The sequence below is a fragment of the Pimephales promelas genome, chromosome 23, assembly GCF_988280905.1.
Source record: "Pimephales promelas chromosome 23, fPimPro1.hap1.1, whole genome shotgun sequence".
Classification (NCBI taxonomy): domain Eukaryota; kingdom Metazoa; phylum Chordata; class Actinopteri; order Cypriniformes; family Leuciscidae; genus Pimephales; species Pimephales promelas.
In genome coordinates this window covers 28,784,056-28,802,500 of record NC_142791.1, presented here as the reverse complement: position 1 = coordinate 28,802,500, position 18,445 = coordinate 28,784,056, and the positions used below count along the sequence as shown (strand labels likewise).

Sequence of the window (18,445 nt, the reverse complement as noted above, 5' to 3'; positions counted from 1 at the left end):
GAAAGTTTTAGAGGCAGTGTGCGAGCGTGATTGACATAACGTGAGGTCGATTTTTTTTTTTTTTTTTTTTAAATGTGCGAAAATTTTGGATGCGAATTTCAGACTCGGTATAACAAATAAAGGCTTTATATATCTCACTTTGCATGTAATGAGTCTATATAATATATTAGTTTCAGCTTTTAAGTTGAATTATTGAAATAAATGAACTTTTGCACCATATTCTAGTTGTGTGTGTGTGTGTGTGTGTGTATATATATATATATATAGTGTATATATAGCAAAAACTTTTTAATTACACACAGGAATATATGAAGAGTTCAGATGCAAAAGCCTCTAAATGCCATTTGAAATTTTCTTCTTTAATGATGATTTTTATCAAACTTGTATATTTAAGTTCAGTAATTTCACTTAAATGACAATTAATAGGTAATTATCATTGTTATTTAAGTGAAATTACTGAACTTAAATATACAAGTTTGATAAAAATCATCATTAAAGAAGAAAATTTCAAATGGCATTTAGAGGCTTTTGCATCTGAACTCTTCATATATAGCCTAATTTTACGTAATGTATATATATATACTGTATATGCTTTTTCTATACCTTCCAAAACTAATGTATAACTGTGTTTATCTTGTGTTTGCTGTGATCCACAGGTGTGCCTGAGCTGGTGTGTAATGAGGAGTGACTCACGGAGCACTTGTTGGGCTTCTCCCCGGAGTGGACCCGCATGTGTATGAGCAGCTTGTAGCGCGCGTTGAAAGGCTTGTGTTTGCGCGGACACGCGGCCCAGAAGCAGGTGAAGTCCTCGCCCTTACGCTGGTCCACGTGGACCTTCTCGATGTGCTTGACCAGCTCGTCCCGCGGCCCGAACACAGCGCCACAGTCCAGCCAGCGGCAGCGGTGACCTCCGCTCGGGTCCTCGTCCTCGTCCTCCTCCAGCATGGAGGGAAGAACCATCGTGCTCTGAGTGTGCGATCCCCGAACGTGAGCGCTATATGGAGGCGGAGGCCCTCGAGGAGGACTGGGCGTCCGGATCACAGCGGAGAACTTCAGCTGGATTGAAGGCGAGTGTTTGTTCTGGATCTGGTGTGCGGGGAGAAGCTGCGGCTCCACCACTAGATTAGTGAACTGATCTTCTATTCCCTCTAAATGCTGCATTCGGAGACTCTCCGAGTCCGTTTGGACACACACACTCTTGTTCGTGTGTTTTCCATGGTTCGGATGAGGGATGCAACTTCCTCTGACTCCCAAAAAGTGTCCGCAAACGTCAGACTGCAATGGCGAAGGAGTCCCTGGTGGAAGAACAGGTATACTTTATTGTATTGCTGAGTTAGTCTGGGACCTTTAATACAATATTCAGCAATATTACTGATCTCCTGCACTAATAACTGAGCTGGACGATGGCTGTACATATATCACTTAAAAACTGAAACTACTATATTATATAGACTCATTACATGCAAAGTGAGATATTTCAAGCCTTTATTAGTTATAATTGTGATGATTATGGTTTACAGATATGAAAAAATTTGAATATTGTGAAAAGGTATGTAATCCATAATCATCACAATTATAACAAATAAAGGCTTGAAATATCTCACTTTGCATGTAATGAGTCTGTATAATATATTAGTTTCACCTTTTAAGTTGAATTACTGAAATAAATGAACTTTTGCATCATATTCTCAGTTTTCGAGTTTCACCTGCATATATAAATGAACTAAATTAATAACTTTTTTTACAACAGAAATAAACCATCACTGAACTGACTGTGACATATATATAAATACACTGATGTTATATTGCTTGTATGTGTTGAAGACACTCGTAATGCACTTGTAACACAAATAAAGAACACTTTAATATCACTAATCACACATGTAATTAGTCCAGACACTTGACACTAAGTTTGTCCAATTTAGTACACGACATACACTTAAAGTTATGCTTTACTACAATTTAATTACAACTAAAATACACTTTAGTACAAAATTAGCTGTTTCAAAAAGCACACTTCAAGTTAACTAACCATTAACACACTTGTAGTCTTCTAAATTAATTCTGTATTATGAATTTTTAAGGCCAGACAAGTAATATGTTGAGGTCAGTGTTTAAAGAAACACACACGCCTGCGCGCATCTCTATAAACACGAGATATGCATGTCAGCGTTCACAGGTTTGTGTTTTTGAAGTTTACGCAGAGATGATAACACTTTTCAAAAATGTTTAAAACTTGCACCATGGATCCTGTTTCAAAGTTTGCGTTCTCGACACTGTTATCGTGCAAATGAACGTCTTCAGTAGAGCGGTGTCGTGTTAGCGGCCCCTAAGTTAAAGGTTTAGTTCACTTTTTAAAAAACTTTTGCTGATAATTTACTCACCCCCATGTCATCCAAGATGTCCATGTCTTTCTTTCCTCAGTGGAAAAGAAATTAAGGTTTTTGATGAAAACATTCCAGGATTTTCTCCATATAATGGACTTCAATGGGGACCAAACGGTTCAAGGTCCAAAAGACAGTTTCAGTGCAAACTGTTCAAAGGGCTTTAAACGATTCCAGACGATGAATAAGGGTCTTATCATGTGAAACGATCGCTTATTTCAAAACTTATTCCAAAAATGTAACTTTTCTAAGGACAAATGCTAGCCTTGCTCTATTCTGTGAGGCGCGTTTGTAACGTCACGTAATACGTAATTACGTTCAAAAGGTCACGGGCGACGTAGCCGGAAGCACAGAGTCAGTTTTTACAAGTTGAACGCATAGGTTGAACGTGCAAACTAAATCAAACGCCGTTTATAAAAAAGGAATTAAAAGGTAAAACAACGACGTCGGACGATTTTGATTCTGTACTTCCGGCTACGTCGCCCGTGACCTTTTGAACGTAATTACGTATTACGTGACGTTACAAACGCGCCTCACAGAATAGAGCAAGGCTAGCATTTGTGCTTAGAAAAGTTACATTTTTGGAATAAGTTTTGAAATAACCGATCGTTCCGCATGATAAGACCCTTATTCATCGTCTGGTGTCGTTTAAAGACATTTAAAGCTGCATCTGAAACTGTTATTAACTGTCTTTTGGACCTTGAACCGTTTGGTCCCCATTGAAGTCCATTATATGGAGAAAAATCCTGGAATGTTTTCATCAAAAACCTTAATTTTTTTTCGACTGAGGAAAAAAAGACATGGACATCTAGGATGTTGTATGTAATATTTAATAATCTCTACAACGGAAGTGAATCAATCAAAACTCACTTTATCTGGACAGTAACTTTATTCTACAGTAGATCTGCTGTAAAGCCTAAACACTCTCTGTTATCGCTGTAAAGCTGCTGTGAAACTGTTAAATTGCTGTATAGATGAACTTGACAAGTATACTTAACATGTTTTTTTGTCTCCAGGGGTCGGACACGATGCCGGAGAGTTTCGAGACCCGATGATGTACGCCACCAGAGATGTCGGGGAGGTTCTGATGATGGAGTTGAGGTCGAGTCCGAGGCCGTCCGAGAGAGGAGATAAGGACAGCGCTCTCTTCTTGGAGCGGGACGAGAGGCTGTGGTCCTCGGTGAACAGGTAATGCGGGAGAGACGGCGGGTTGGAGAGGGACTCTGGCACGAGGTCCGCCGGTTCTGATGTGTGTGTGAGACCCAGAGGAGGCAGAACCCGGTACCCGTACGGCCAGTCCAGCTTCCCGCTGCGCATCGACTGGGTCTCGGCGAGGCTGAGCGTGGTCGAGGCTAAAGACTCTCTGGACAGCAAACACCTGCAATACATCATGGCATTACTGTCATTCCAAGCTGTTATTTTAGTTATAATCATATTTTGAATTCCTTTATACTTTTGTTTTGCTGTTATAAACTAACATTTATTTTTGTCTTTTTTCAGTTAAAGTCCCACTGTGGAGAGAATCCAGCTTTTAATGTTGTTTATGTGTGTGTGTGGTGTTTTTAATCCGCTTTAACACACACCGTGTGTGCGTTGATAAGTGGACAGCATTGCTGAGTATTTCCTCCTTAAAACTGCAGTGAACCAAAGACAGTCTCAAAAACACGCTTTGGTGTTTCTGACGCCACAAACCACCTTGTGACCAATCAGATCAACGTGTGATCGACAACCAGTGGATCTCTGAGTGAGTGAGTGAGTGAGTGAGTGGGGGCGGGGCTCATCTGCATATTTATAGCACCGCACATACTAAATGAGGCGAGGGTGTCGAGTTACATTCCAGATATTTTAAGACATGAAGAATGATTTTAAAGCAAAAAAAAAAATGTAATTTTGGTGATCAAAGATGCGTTTTAAGGGATACAATTATTGACTACAGGGATGCTTAAATATTTCGAATTAGCTTTTATATTTTTATATGTTAATTTTAGTTACACTTTTTTTGTGCTTTTGTCATTTTATTTGTTTTAGTTTTTTTATTGCACTATATATTTTTATTTTAGTTGAAGTTTGTGTCTGTTTTCAGTAAATAATTTTAGTGCTTCAACTTAAACTTATTTCACTTTATTTACAGCTTATGAAAACCAAAAATTCAGGTTTTCATAATCTGTAAGCCATAATCATCAAAATTATAACAAACAAAGGCTTGAAATATCTCACTTTGCATCTAATCAGTCTATATATTAGTTTCACGTTTTAAGTTTAATCACTGAAATAAATGAACTTTTCACCTAAAGTTTCACCTATATATATACAGTATATATATATATATATATATATATATATATATATATATATTAGGGCTGTGCAAAAATTAATTGCGATTAATCGCATCCAAAATAAAAGTCTGTGTTTTCATAATATAGTTGTGTGTGCTGTATATAATTATTTTGTATATATAAATACCTATGCATGCATGTATATATTTAAGAATTATTTGCGCTTAAATTCTGTATATATATATATATATATAAATACATAATCTATATTATATAAATATTTTATATATGAATAACACATTTTCTTAAATATATACATGCATGTGTGTGTATTAATATATATAAAATAATTATATACAGCACACACAAATATAGTATTTAAACACAGACTTTTATTTTGGATGCAATTAATCGCAATTCATTTTTATATATATAAAATATATAAACTGTATATATATGTTCGATTTCTTTTCACGTGACTTTTACAGTGCATTTCAGATTCGGAGAAGTCATGGATCAACATGAATGTGAGTAAATTATGATGAGCCAGGTTTGATTATGTAGAAGCATAAAGTAGAAGTGAGATTTGAGAGCTTTGGAGGGGAAAATAATGACTCGTATATTAATCTATTTGACATCTAGTGCAAAAGTCATATGTGCGTTTGATGATGTATTCTCCGTAAGGATATTTACCTGGCATCAGTGAAGGGAACGGCGAGTGAGTGAGGCGGGTTGTGTTGCGCTGAAGTTTGATTGACGGATGGAGGGACCGGACCCAGACTGTGGACCAGCATGGCGTTACTCGTCACCTGCAGGTTTGAGCTGCCGTTCGGCCCGAAAACATTTCTGTTCATCCCCAAAGACAAGTAACCTGAGAGAGAGTCATCACACATTTATAACCCATGACTGAATGAAGATAATTCATGCTTGTATTATATAAAATCTTCTGTCCAGAAGTCACATAATACTGAAGTTCAGACTGTCTGATTGAAATCTTGCCATTAAAGAGCAGGAAAAGCTGGCAGTAAAAGACTCCAGCAGAGAATAATGATCAAGCGGTGCTTTCAGTCGATCAGAGGCGGTTCTGCCCTACAGATGTACTTATTCTCCTTCCTTCTACAGCATAGGCAAGTTTATTTATAAAGCACAGATTTCATACACTATGGCAATGGTTCTCAAATTTTTTTTTGCCACGCCCCCCTTTATGCTTTTTTTTTTCATGTCACTTTTTACCCAGCCATCCAATCACAGTAAAGGAGGGGCGGGACTAATACCACACCGACCAACTGACACAACATTCTTTCTGTAGAATGAACGACATCAACCAGCATTCTAAAAATGTCCAGTTCTTAAATGTTCTGTTAAGTGAACATTCTATTCTTCACACATTCTGGAAATGTTACTTTTAAAGAACTCCTATCATAGCATTTGAAATGTTCCTATTTTTGTTTCAGGAGTTCCCAAAAACAGTTTAACGTGCATGCAAGGATAAAAAACACTTTATTTGTCTTATAATATGCATTTATTTTTACCCGATTTGATCAACGACTCCCAAATGATTCGTTCGACGAGTCATTTTCCCAAACAGCTCCTTTGAGTGACGCGAATCTGCGGCGATTGGTCACATGACCCAGTCAGTTATTATTGGTAAACCGTAGGCAGAGACTGTCGGCCCATAACCAGGATTATAGCTCGTCAAGTGTTGAAAACTGTATATAGTGTTTGAACAGAAAAAGTGCTCTTTCCACACGGCCCCTTACGCGCGTCTCCGTCAAGAGCGAGCTTTCCCGGCGAGACTCACATTGCGGCGGCTTTAAGGGGCAGTGCTTATTATATAGAGCGAAGTCAGATTTGGCGAAGTCGTTTAGGAGGTAATTGCCATTTTTCAGTGAATGTCTGGTGAATATCAAAAACAAAACTAACTTTACCCCGCTTAGAAGCTGCGCGGAGTGTACACAACACAATATAACTATAGTAGTGTGCATGCTACAGAAAACATAACAGCAAACATTATTAATATTACTCACAGATTGTGATTCGGAGGAGGACGAACCTGATCCATATACACTGGATACTGAGCCCTCCTTCGGGAACAACCGGCTTGCGAATGATTCGTCATTAAAATGATGAGAACACAAGGTTCGGGCTATTCTGTTGCTAATATGAACTCTGACCACTGCACTGATTCTTCACATGCTCGTCTCTGGACAATGGAAACAAGTGACTGAACTGTCTTTACAATGTAGGACACAGTGTCTTCTGGACATGATGCGATTCAGCTGAAGTTTTTGAATGTGTTCGAGACGTCACTCCCGTCTGCGCGCTCTCTACGTCACGATGTAACAGCTAATGACTCGTTTCAAAAACAATTAATTTCATAGACTCAGAGTCGACTCTCACTTTTGAAAGACAATAACTTTATATACGGTGCACTTTCAGATATAAATCTTTGCAGGATGTTTTCATTCCCTTAGAGCTCTAGTCCACACTACAGTCATTTTCAACAATCCATGATAGGGGCTCTTTAAGTGTTCTCTGAACATTCCAAAACAAGTTGTTGCATTTAAAAAACGTCATATCTCAGGGAAATATTTCCATGATTAACGTATAAATAAAGTTTTTGTGCTAACGTTTCGAGAACATTATTACAGACCAGAAAACGTTGAAGGAACGTTCTATTAACGTTACTGGAAGAATTGTTCATAACTTCTGAGAATATTTCCTTGTTATGGCTTATACAACCTTTGTGGAAGAAAGTGTTTTATTGTTTCCCTGTTTATGTGCAGATTACACATAAATAATTGTTTTTCAAAACAGAAGAGGATAAAGATGGCCTCTGCTGTCTTCTCATGCTTAGCAGATTTATATATTGAGTTGAACATTTCATTAAAGGGAACTTTCTTCCATATTGTGCCGTATATCTGAGTGAAACGCTTCTGGAACAAGAACAAATGTGGGTGGGGCTTGATTGTATACGTGGGAACTAATTGGATGGTTGTGTTGTTTTGTTATTGGTGGGTCTCATGTGAGTGACAGGTTGTGCACGGATAAATCGTTTCTTTTTTTTTTTTTTCTTTTTTTTTAATAATTTTATTTGTAGCAGTTTTTTGTACAACACAAAACATATCCAAATCTCAAAAATGTTTACAGAAAGATTGTTATACATAAAATAAAACTAAACAAACAGCACCCACCACCCCCCACCCACCCACCCGCCCCCACACCAGACAGAGAGAATAAAAAAAAAAATTACACTTTGAATCACTAAATCAAAATTGGAAAAAAAAAAAAAATCATCATAATAAAATAAAATATAAATTGACAATGGAAAGATGAAATAAGAAAAAAGTCATCCATATTACATACATGTCCAAAGATATTTCAATTCTTAGAAAGATACTTAAGGAAGAGGCCCCAGATTTTATCAAATTTTTTAGATGCATCAGCTTTAGAAAAACGAATCCTTTCGAGCTTAAGGGCAGCAACCATTTCAGCCAGCCATTTATGAAAGCTGGGTGGTACAATGGACTTCCAGTCCATCAAAATCACCCTTTTGGCCACCACCATACCAAACGTTAGAGACAGTTGTTGAGAATGTGTCAATGCTAATGTTGGGTCGGAACACCCAAACAAAGCCAACTCAAAATCTGGACTAATCTCTTCTCCAAAAACATTTGAGGACCACGAAAAAATATTATTCCAAAACTCAGAAATCTCAGGGCAAAACCAAAAAGTATGAGCATGCGACGGATAAATCGTTTCTAATACATTACATAAAAAGAATTGTCCACTTTGATTTCATGGTGACTTTATATTTTTGCCAAAATAATGATATAACAGGCAGATGGTTGAGATTTTAAATAGCAATAATGAGCATCAACAATACTGGGTTACAAATCACAAATCAATCCATATTTTCAGCATTTCAACTCAACATTTAATGTAAACCATGAGTTTTTGTGATATTTCCGTTCTGTATTAAACAGAAACACATGAATAGTCATGGAATTCCTCGAGTCAGAGAAGCGTTTCTGCTCTGTTAAGTACTAACGAGTTTCTCTCTCGGCTTCCATGGCTCATTTAGGTCCAAGATTCTGCTTCGTTAATCATCAAAAATATGAAAGCCAGGGTTTGGTCGGAGCTGCTGGACGATATTGAAATGAAATATATCAACCAGTGAGTAAATCTGTGTTTTTTGAGGAGGACGAGACCAGATTAGTCACTATATTTCAATATAACTAGGCAGGTTTATGATCATGACACTATCAATAATGGCTCACATCAACTAAATCAAATTGAACTAAAATGACACTATTGTCTTCTGTATGCTGCTTAAAGCAGAATCTGAATTCCCTTCATGTATTGAAATATATCAGATATTAAACAGTATTTTTTTTTATTGTTTATTACTGTGAAGCTGCTTTGAAATGATCTGTAATTTATAAAATGCTTCAGAAATAAATATGTTTTGACTTCAAGTCAACATGAATATTTTAGGGATGCACGATATTTCGGCCAATATATCGGTTATTAGAAAATTTGGCCGATATATTAAAACCAATAAATAATGGATTATTTCCTTCAGATGCTGATTTGAAAATATGATTTGAAATCACTTAAAGAGAGGAAAATACAGTTCAGTGCAACACGTGGAGCTGTCATAACATTATTATAACGAGAACATTATAATTGTGTGTTTGGGACGAGGCTTTTTAATTGATGAGACTTTTGATTTTATAATCAGGCTCTCAAAAATTATATAAAAATTTGGATTTATATATATCCAATATATCGGTTCTCGGCTTTTAAATATAAAGAATTATCGGTTATTAGTATATCGGCCAAAATTTTTATTACGGTCCATCCCTAGAAAATGTGTTCCAACTCACTTTTATTGATGATTTTGATATAATTGTTCAGTGTTTAATTGATCTAATGGTGAAAATATCTCTATATCAGGCATCTATGATGTCGGCAGGAGGAAAGGCATCTCAAAGCACACCAGAAGTGTAAGTTCAGAAAGTAAATGGGTTTCATGTTGACGTTATGAACCTGTATTATATACATAGTTCAATTCAAGTCCACTTGTGATGAAGGACCTGTTATATGTGACAGTGCGAGAGGAACTGAAGGCTGGAAATGCTATTTAAGTGTGAGTGGGGATGTTGGATTGTCTCTTATCTAATTCAAAGCATCATGTCTGGTGTTGTGGCTCACTGGGCTGAGCAGTGTGAAGCGCAGGGATGGAGATACGGCCTATTTCATCCTCACTGCGGACGTGTCCCTTTTACATTATGAACATCGCCTGCACTTTCATGTGGAAGCTCATTTCTGCCACAGAACAGAAAAATAAACGGTAAACTGTGGTAATAAAAAAGGTAATTGTGACCTTTTCCTCACAATTCTAACTTTTTTCCACACACGTCCAAGAAAAAAAGTAATTGTGAGATTAAAAAAAATATATATATTCTATGGCAGAAAAAAAAATGAAATTTGAAGATGTTAACTCAGAATTCCAAGATGTAATCTCTCAATTAAAAGTTTATAACTTGCAATTGTGAGATAAAAATGTGCATATATGAGGAAACTCTCCAATATGAGTTTATATCTTGCAATTAAGAAATTTATTCTGTGGCGAAAACAAAAAAAGAACAAAATTGCTGGATGTAAACTTGCAAAGGCAAGAAAATTGGTCATTATTAGCTTTATTTTATTCATTCCATGGTAGGAAGAAAAGAAAAACAATTGAGAAACATAAACTCAGAATTCTGAGGTGTAAACTCGCAATTATGAGGAAAAACTCTGAAGTTTCCATACTTTCAAAGCCATCGAACACGCCAAAAACCTGAGAAGTTTATTCTTGATTTGTTCTTACCATTGTCCGTGCAGCTGGGTCGAACCGATTGTTTGGAAGAGGATGCTGGGAGTGAAAGCGACGAAGCTTGGTGACGTGACGACTGTGGAAAGCCCAACTTCCCATTGATCAGCACCTGGCGGCGGAGACTGAGGGCCGAGCTTCCAGAGGTGGAGTCGGGATGGAGAGACGGGGAAGAGGAGGGACCCGTGTGGATCCTCAGCTGAGGTACCTGAGCCATACTGCAGGGAGAAACCATCAGGTTACAGCCTTTCCCGTTCATGTCCGTCACTGCTCCGATGGGGCGACACAAAACATCATCTTCAGATTTACGTCAGTCACCTGATGAACATGAAGACTAGTCAGATTTCCATAGCGAGATCCATTGTCACCGTCTAAAACGCGACCGCTCTCATGTTTCGCCACAGCAAATGTGAGTAAATTTTCTGTCATCTTTGCAGGACTGTGATATGAAGAGTGTGTGAAGTAACATATTTCAGCAACTGTGTGAAAGTGAATTGCACATAACAAGAACAATACTGGTATAAACATCACTATCTTTTGGCATAATATCCATCAAATTTAAATACCTCCTTAGTCCTCACTACAAAAACTATGTAAACTGCGTTTTCAAATTTATCCACTTTGGAGAGCATTTTCGAAAAGCTTAATTTTCATTTTTTTAAAAACAGTGTCTCAGTGTGGACGCAAGGCCGATACAAAACCGTATTAGTGTGAAGTACAAGGCCTAAATTAACCACTTTTACATTATTTAAATTATACTACATTAGTCATTCTTAAAGGTCAGATCAAGTACACAGACAAAAGCTTGGTGACGTGTTGGTGACTTGGTGACGTGAATGTTGGTGTAGAAATAATTTTACCTCAGAATTTGCTGGAAATTTCACAGTAAATTACAAAGAAACTACAAGTACACAGTAGAAAAACTGTGTATTTTGATGCTCATGATGAACTAAACAGCATCAAAAAATATTTTCAAAAATTAGATGAATATTTTTAATGTTAACAGTGAGACAATAGGCCTACAGTATATGCACCCTTAACATTCAGTGTTTCTCAGAAGCGGAAGTCGTCATTGGGAAAACTTTTATAGCGGTGAATTAGAGACTACAAAATATATGTTTTGTTTACCCATTTGCTCACATAGCAAAAGAAAAACTCTTTAATAGTGTTTCACAACAAAAAAAAAATAGAGAGATATTGATATTTGCAGTCAGAAGAGATAAATATGTCAACTTTGCACTCTCTCACACAGCCAGACAACTTCACAACAGTGTTAAATAGTTCATATAATATAATACAATGTAATATAATACACTGTATAATGTTATAAATTTTACTTTTTTAAATGAATATAAAAAAACAGCAGGATTTGATGTTTTTGGTCTTAAAAAGCTTTACCAGTCTGTGAAAATGGTCCATTGAAGATTTTGTTTTATAAGTTGTTCGGTTTGCAATAAGTGTCATTATTACAATTGATTTTCTTACATCATTATATAATTAGCCTAATAAAATCAATAATGATGAATAAACGCATTTTGATGGACAAACCGAAATCGCGCTTTCACGATCATCCCTGAAGCCGTCAAAATTTCAACCGTCTCTCTTCGCGCGCAAAATAATTTGAAATGTATTCAACTCGTTTAATTTTACATTAAAAATGTAATCTCACACTTTACAGTAGTTGATGAAACACACGTCAGTTTAGCGTGTCCTAACTCCTACTGTGTTGGTAAACTCACCTGTTAAAGCCTCCTCCTCATGAAACCTTTATGAAATAAACCAGCTCAGGCGATCTTCTGCCGCGGTGACGTCATCGTCGATCGGGAATTCGGGATCGATCTCGGAGAGTTTCGGCGTGTTTATAGTGTGTTCATGTTGAGTGATTGTGATTGTGAGCTGCTCCTGCCGCTGTTGTGTGTGGGTTGGGGATGGTTGTCATGGGCGGGTAGATCAGACTCATTTGCCCTTTTGCCCCACAGAACCTTCATCATGTGAATGTTTGCCAGCATTACATCATCATGGCACGCTTTTTAAACACCATATTTGGATTCGTTTGCGATCAACGCGCATTATTGATGAGCAATCATTAAACAAGTGTTTGCATACTGTAACTTGTTTAATAACTTCAAATGTCAATGCATGGCATACATAGCCTACTTAAAATAGAATGCATAACTGATCTGAATGATTGTTCTCTTTTGATGTCTAGTTTCGAATAGTTTTGTAATGCAGCATCTTGCATGTGACCTTGTGTTTGTCTTTTGGCTTGAATGTGAATGCTTCTAGTAATATTTATTTTAATAAAGCAAAGGCCTAAAAATGATTGGTAACACTGACACAATAAGTCCTCATTAGTTTGAGCAATATTTTATAAAACATCTTATCTTTGTTACAGTAATATTACCTTGTCAAAATACAGTATAATGTTAATGCATCAAAAGTTGTATGCTAACATGCTGTGATTGACAGTAAATTGGAAGTATTGTTTATAAATGTAAACCTAATTGTAAAGTGTTACCAATGTTTTTTTAAATGACCAATTCTTCAAGTTTTCTATCTGTTTGTCCAGATCCCCCTGAGGCCGAGCTGTCTGACGTGGCTTTGCACTGATACCTCCTGTGTGTGTGTGTGTGTGTGTGTTGGGTCCAGCTCTTCCACTGGCACTTTGAGTGTTTGCTCGGTGAGTTTGCTGCTTGTTCTCATGGCAACATGGGTGTTTATTCTACAGGAGACTTGAGCGAACGCAACGTCTAATAAAAGCTCTGTATTATTATATGATTCAAATGGAGATGCTGTTGGTCTGGATGTATGGAGGCCGGTGTGTGTGTGTGTGTGTGTGTGTGTTCAGGGTGACCAAACATGAATGCTGGCCTCTAGTGGAAATCACAGGGCAGCAGAAGTGACTGTAAGATGTGAAAAATGTGTTTACATGCCTGCATTCGCTCACTTCATTCATTGTATTCTAATTAGGGGGTTTGTGTTGGGCTCTATAATAATCTGTCCACACTAATGCAGAGCTGAGACTGGATTGTCTAACAGTCACTAAGTGCAAATAGACTTCTGAAAGGGTTTTATTATAATAATATTTTATTATATTTTATTTATTTTATACCAGTGTAAAATAAATTAAATCTATTGAAATGGAAGGCTATTTTCATTAATTGAAATAAAGCTGAAATAAAACAAAATTAGTAATTCCGATAATACAATAAAAACTGAAATAACATGTTTTTATTTTGAATTATTAAAAATGAAATAAAAATAGCAAAAGCAAAAGCATAAAGCAAAATGACTAAAATTGAACTAAAATTACTAAGTACTGAAATTAACATATCCTAAAATGACACTGGCTTTATTTAATGCTTAAATGAAATGATCACTTAATTGCTAATAATAATTCATAAATTTCACAGATAAAAAAAACAGAAAGGCTTTCACTTCTTTTGGTGCGTGCAACTAAATTATTCTCAAAATGATCAATGCCATGTGAATTGCATTGCATTATTTAACCATTATACTGTAATGCTGATATAATTCTAATTGCAGTGTTTAACAATGCTGATATATTTTTAATTGCATTATGTCTATGGCTATATGGCTATAGCCAAAATGTTTAGCACCGTTTTGTACAGTTGCAAAAGGTTTTTCACATATCTGTAAAAGTAAAGATGTAAAGATGTTTCAATCTTTCAGTGATCAGTTCTTAAAATAACCATTTTATGTTAGTGTGAAGAACATTTTAAAATGTTAAATGTCAAATATTAATGATTGTGCTGTGTTCAGATCTCGTCCGGTTGAAGAGAAGAAAGCCTGTGATTGGCTGAGATGTTTCTCCAGCAGAGGGCAGTGGAAGAACACACACTACAGTGTTTTCATCTGAATCCATGTCCATATTTAAAAAAGAAGCATCAAATCACCTCGTCAATCTGTGTGTGTTTCATGACAAAGGAGTTTAGTAGCAGGTCTGGCACACATGTTCAGCGTATGACCCGTTACATGATTCATGTCAAGCTCTGCTAGAGTCATTATTCCTGTCATCATTTACAGTATTCAAACACGATGGGTGTTTATGGAGAGCCCGAATGCAAATGGTCATGAAAAGCCTTCCTCGATGACCTCTCAGATCACGTGCTGCATCTAAAGGTTTCTTCATGAATATAATGCTCAGACTGTGATTAATCGAGAGCGCGACACCTGTTTTAAAGGCTCCCAGAACTCATTTCTGCTGGATAATGTCACACACAGTGAGAATGTCACGGACTGAAGGACCGTTCACACGCGAACCAAAGGGATTTCATCAGAGCACTGTTTAAGGGATTTAGTTTGGACTCTTTCTCTGGCAATTTTCCATCATTTATGACAAAGTGCATTTCCATTTTAATATTTATCCATTGTAATGGTGATACAGAATTGCATTTTTAATTGCATTATTTATCCATTATAATGCTGCAATGTTTAGCACTGTTTGCAATTGCAAAACACTACTTTTAGGTTTCATATTTAAAAACAAAATGACCAAATATCGGCCTAGACGATATCAGTCTATCACTATTAATAACTTGAGTTGAACAGATACACAAGAAGAAATTAAATGCCATTAAAGTCCCAAGCATTGCACTCGTGATATCTATGTTTCAGTGAGAAACTCCTGAATCATTAATAGGCAGAGATGCTGTTTTTAGTTTGAGAAACGCTTAGGACTAATATTCCCTTCTATTATGTTGTGAGTTTTAAAGACTATTGGAAAGACCAGCCACGAACCCACAGTCCCTCAGATACGACAGCACTTAAAGGTGCAGTGAGCCATTTCTGAGAAACTGTTAAAAGTGGATCCGAACACCAACACATGTGTAGCCAATCAGCAGTAAGGGGCGTGTCCAATCATGAGGGGGAGGGGCCTGTGTTCCAGAGCGTTTGTGAATTTGGAGGCAGAGCTTTCCAGATAGTGGTGGAAAGCTTGTTGTTGGGGTGATTACTGCAGCTTTAATGACATTAAATAAATTTAATAAATTTAGATTATTTGTCATTTGCACACTTTATTGAAATGCTCATGACTCGGATCAGGTCACAATACAAAGACACTGCGGGACAATAACATGCAGACTGACAAACAACAGATGAAGTGTTTAAAAGTAATGATAATATAACGTCATAATAAATACAGGGATATAGAGTTATTTTTTTATTTTATTTTTTTGTAAATATGTCTATAGTTACATTTTAGTTTTATTTAGAAACATTGCCTTGGCAACTAGTTTAAATATTTTTATTTTATAGAAAAATATTTTATTTTAAATAATGAAAATATTTTTTAATGGTTTTAGTTTTAATAATTTTGTGTTTTTTATTCATATTTTTGGTCTGTAACGCTTTAGATTATACAGCCTGGATAGTACTGCATAATTAAGCTGAATTTACAACGTAACTTTTGTAATTATAGTGTACCTATAAAAAACTACATGTAAGTATAAGGGAACAATATGTCAAGTTTGGGGAATAAAGGGAAAACAACCAGGAGAATTAAACAAATATTTATACTGTAAGTATTATAGAATTAAGGGTCTTATTCTACTATTGTGAAACAACAATCTTACATTTTTCATGTTTCAAGTAAAGCTAAAACAATTGAAACAAATGTAAATACTGGGAAATATACTCTTATTTCATGTAGTGGTGCTTTGATGAAGACATTGATCCATCCATATGGGTTGTATGGATTACTAGTTATTGCATATATTTTGTATGATGCTCCAACTTGTAGAAACACATGAGCTTGCACTATACTTTCATTTGTGTTAATCTGAAGAGGGAAAGTTGAGGGTAAAAGATGAGTAAATGGCGAGGACGTATTTCTGGGTGTACTGCATTTTCATTTTATAATACAGAATATCAAGAGACATGATTTCTTCTTCAGATTCATCAGTGTAAAGAAAGAAAAAGAAGAAGAGAGACAAAAAGAAGAAGCCAAGCAAGAGACAAAACGGAACAAAGTTTCTGTCTAGACTTAAGCATCTCCGCATTTGAAATGAATTGTTGATTAAAAGCAGTTTTAAACAAAAACAAAAAGTGCTGTAAATCTGTTTTGAATTAAGTTGATTTTCAAATAAAGGTTTTGAGGGTAACAAGCACCAATACATGAAACGAGATCTTTCCCCATATTTAAGCAAAAGTTGCAATAGTTTTAGTTTTCAGTGCACTTTTGTGATTTAAAAGATTACTGTATAAAGGCATAGATATGTAGCATGTCATTTTTAGCCTAGGCTATACAGTGTGTATTGGTTCACCATTATCACAATAAGGTATGTTCGTGCTAAATTGCTTCCAAATGTAAGATTGTTGTATCATAATAGTAGAATACCCGTTAGTTCTGTAATACTTACAGTATAAATATTTTAATTCTCCTGGTTGTTTTCCTTTTATTCCCCAAATGTATTGTTCCCTTACATGTAAGTGCTTTATAGGTAAACTATACCAAAAGTTACACTGCAAAATCACTTTAATTACGCAGGGCTGTAATCTAAAGCGTTACCGCGGTATGTCTAGTATAGTTTTTTATTACGTTTTAGTTTATTTAGTTTTAGTTTAAACAAAAACAAAAATTGTTGCCTTAAACTGCTTAAAATTAAATACATTTTTAAAAAAAATATTATTTCAGGTAATGTTTATTTCATTTCAAGTAATGATTCTTTATGACTTTTAGTTAACAATAATAACCCTGAAATAGCTAAAAGGAAATTTATTTCTCATATTCTCTAAATTATTTAATGTTAAAGCTGTGCATCCAGTCAGACTTTACAGTATTGTATCTGTTATTTGGAAATGTGTCTAACACAAAATGTAACATTTCCATGTTCTCATGTTGTGACCTTAGAAAGATACTGTGACCTTGAAATCTTATCATGTGACTAAAGGAGACACATACGGATCTGAAAGATCATGAAATCTGCCTTTATTCTGCTCATTTTTCATCATAAAATGTGTCATGAAGGCAACTGGAACTGCTATTCTGAGTTATTTATGGTTATTTGATTTTGAGGAGCATGGCGATTGATCAAAGTATATGATTTGATTTCGTTTTGTTTGCTTTTTATTGTGGCGGAGAATCGACCCTAGAAAACTGTGTTTGCGAGCGCCGTCTTTGCACAAAACTCGCATTAAACATCCTATGAAATTCACCGTGTCAACATAGTTCTTCAAAATCCAATAAAATATGTCAGCACAGTTTTCATGAACCCAATAAAGTGTAATTTTGAAGCGAGCAGTGTATGTGTGTGTGTTCTTTCAGGTCCTCTCCTGCTCCTCCAGGGTTATTACTCATGTTTTCCAAATTAAAAGCATTGAAAGCAACACTGTTAACGACTGACCGCTTTACAGTCGGAGCTCTTTGAGTCTGTGACGTTGTTGGCTTATAGTGAAAAGCTTCTGTTTTGAGAGGTGTGTGACACACATCATCATCATCATCATACTGCAAAAACATTATTCGTCAGTATTTTATCTCATTTTCCAGCACAAATATCTAAACATTCTTAAATCGAAATACTTTTTCAAGTAACTGACAATATTACATTTTCTGAAAAAAAAAAATCATTTGAGTTTGTGCCTAAAACAAGAAAAAAATTGTGCCAGTAAGGTCAGAAAAATACACTTATTTTTGACCCTGTTAGCATAAATTTCACTGTAAAAAAATCACTGAAAATATTGGCTCAATAAATGACTTCCAAACAATTTTCCCCATACAAAAAAAGACTGTCATTGCTCACAATTAAAAACATTTTCACTGAATATATTTCATAAAGTATCAAGTCGAAATGAAAAAATCTGTTGGATGAACAATATACGCATGCGTTTAGAAAAACCGTTGGTATGGACAATTCAAATGCGCATGGGCGGGAAAGCGTTAAAGCGAG

General features: G+C 35.9%; 1 protein-coding gene across 3 annotated transcripts in view; it reads right to left on the bottom strand.

The window, feature by feature from the left end:
• Positions 1–12,461, bottom strand: part of glis3 (GLIS family zinc finger 3) — a 33,451-nt gene extending 20,990 nt beyond the window's left edge. The window contains exons 1-5 of one of the 3 annotated variants that reach the window (XM_039670347.2): positions 12,278–12,461; positions 10,536–10,856; positions 5,354–5,531; positions 3,383–3,762; positions 694–1,295 (exon numbers count right to left, since the gene is read on the bottom strand). In XM_039670347.2, coding sequence (XP_039526281.2) covers positions 694–1,295; positions 3,383–3,762; positions 5,354–5,531; positions 10,536–10,797 — 1,422 coding nt within the window. In that variant the 5' untranslated portion in view covers positions 10,798–10,856; positions 12,278–12,461. The remainder of the gene's footprint in view (positions 1–693; positions 1,296–3,382; positions 3,763–5,353; positions 5,532–10,535; positions 10,857–12,277) is intronic. The other 2 variants (XM_089126465.1, XM_089126466.1) reach the window with 2 other exon arrangements.
• Between the last annotated feature and the right edge of the window lie 5,984 nt (positions 12,462–18,445).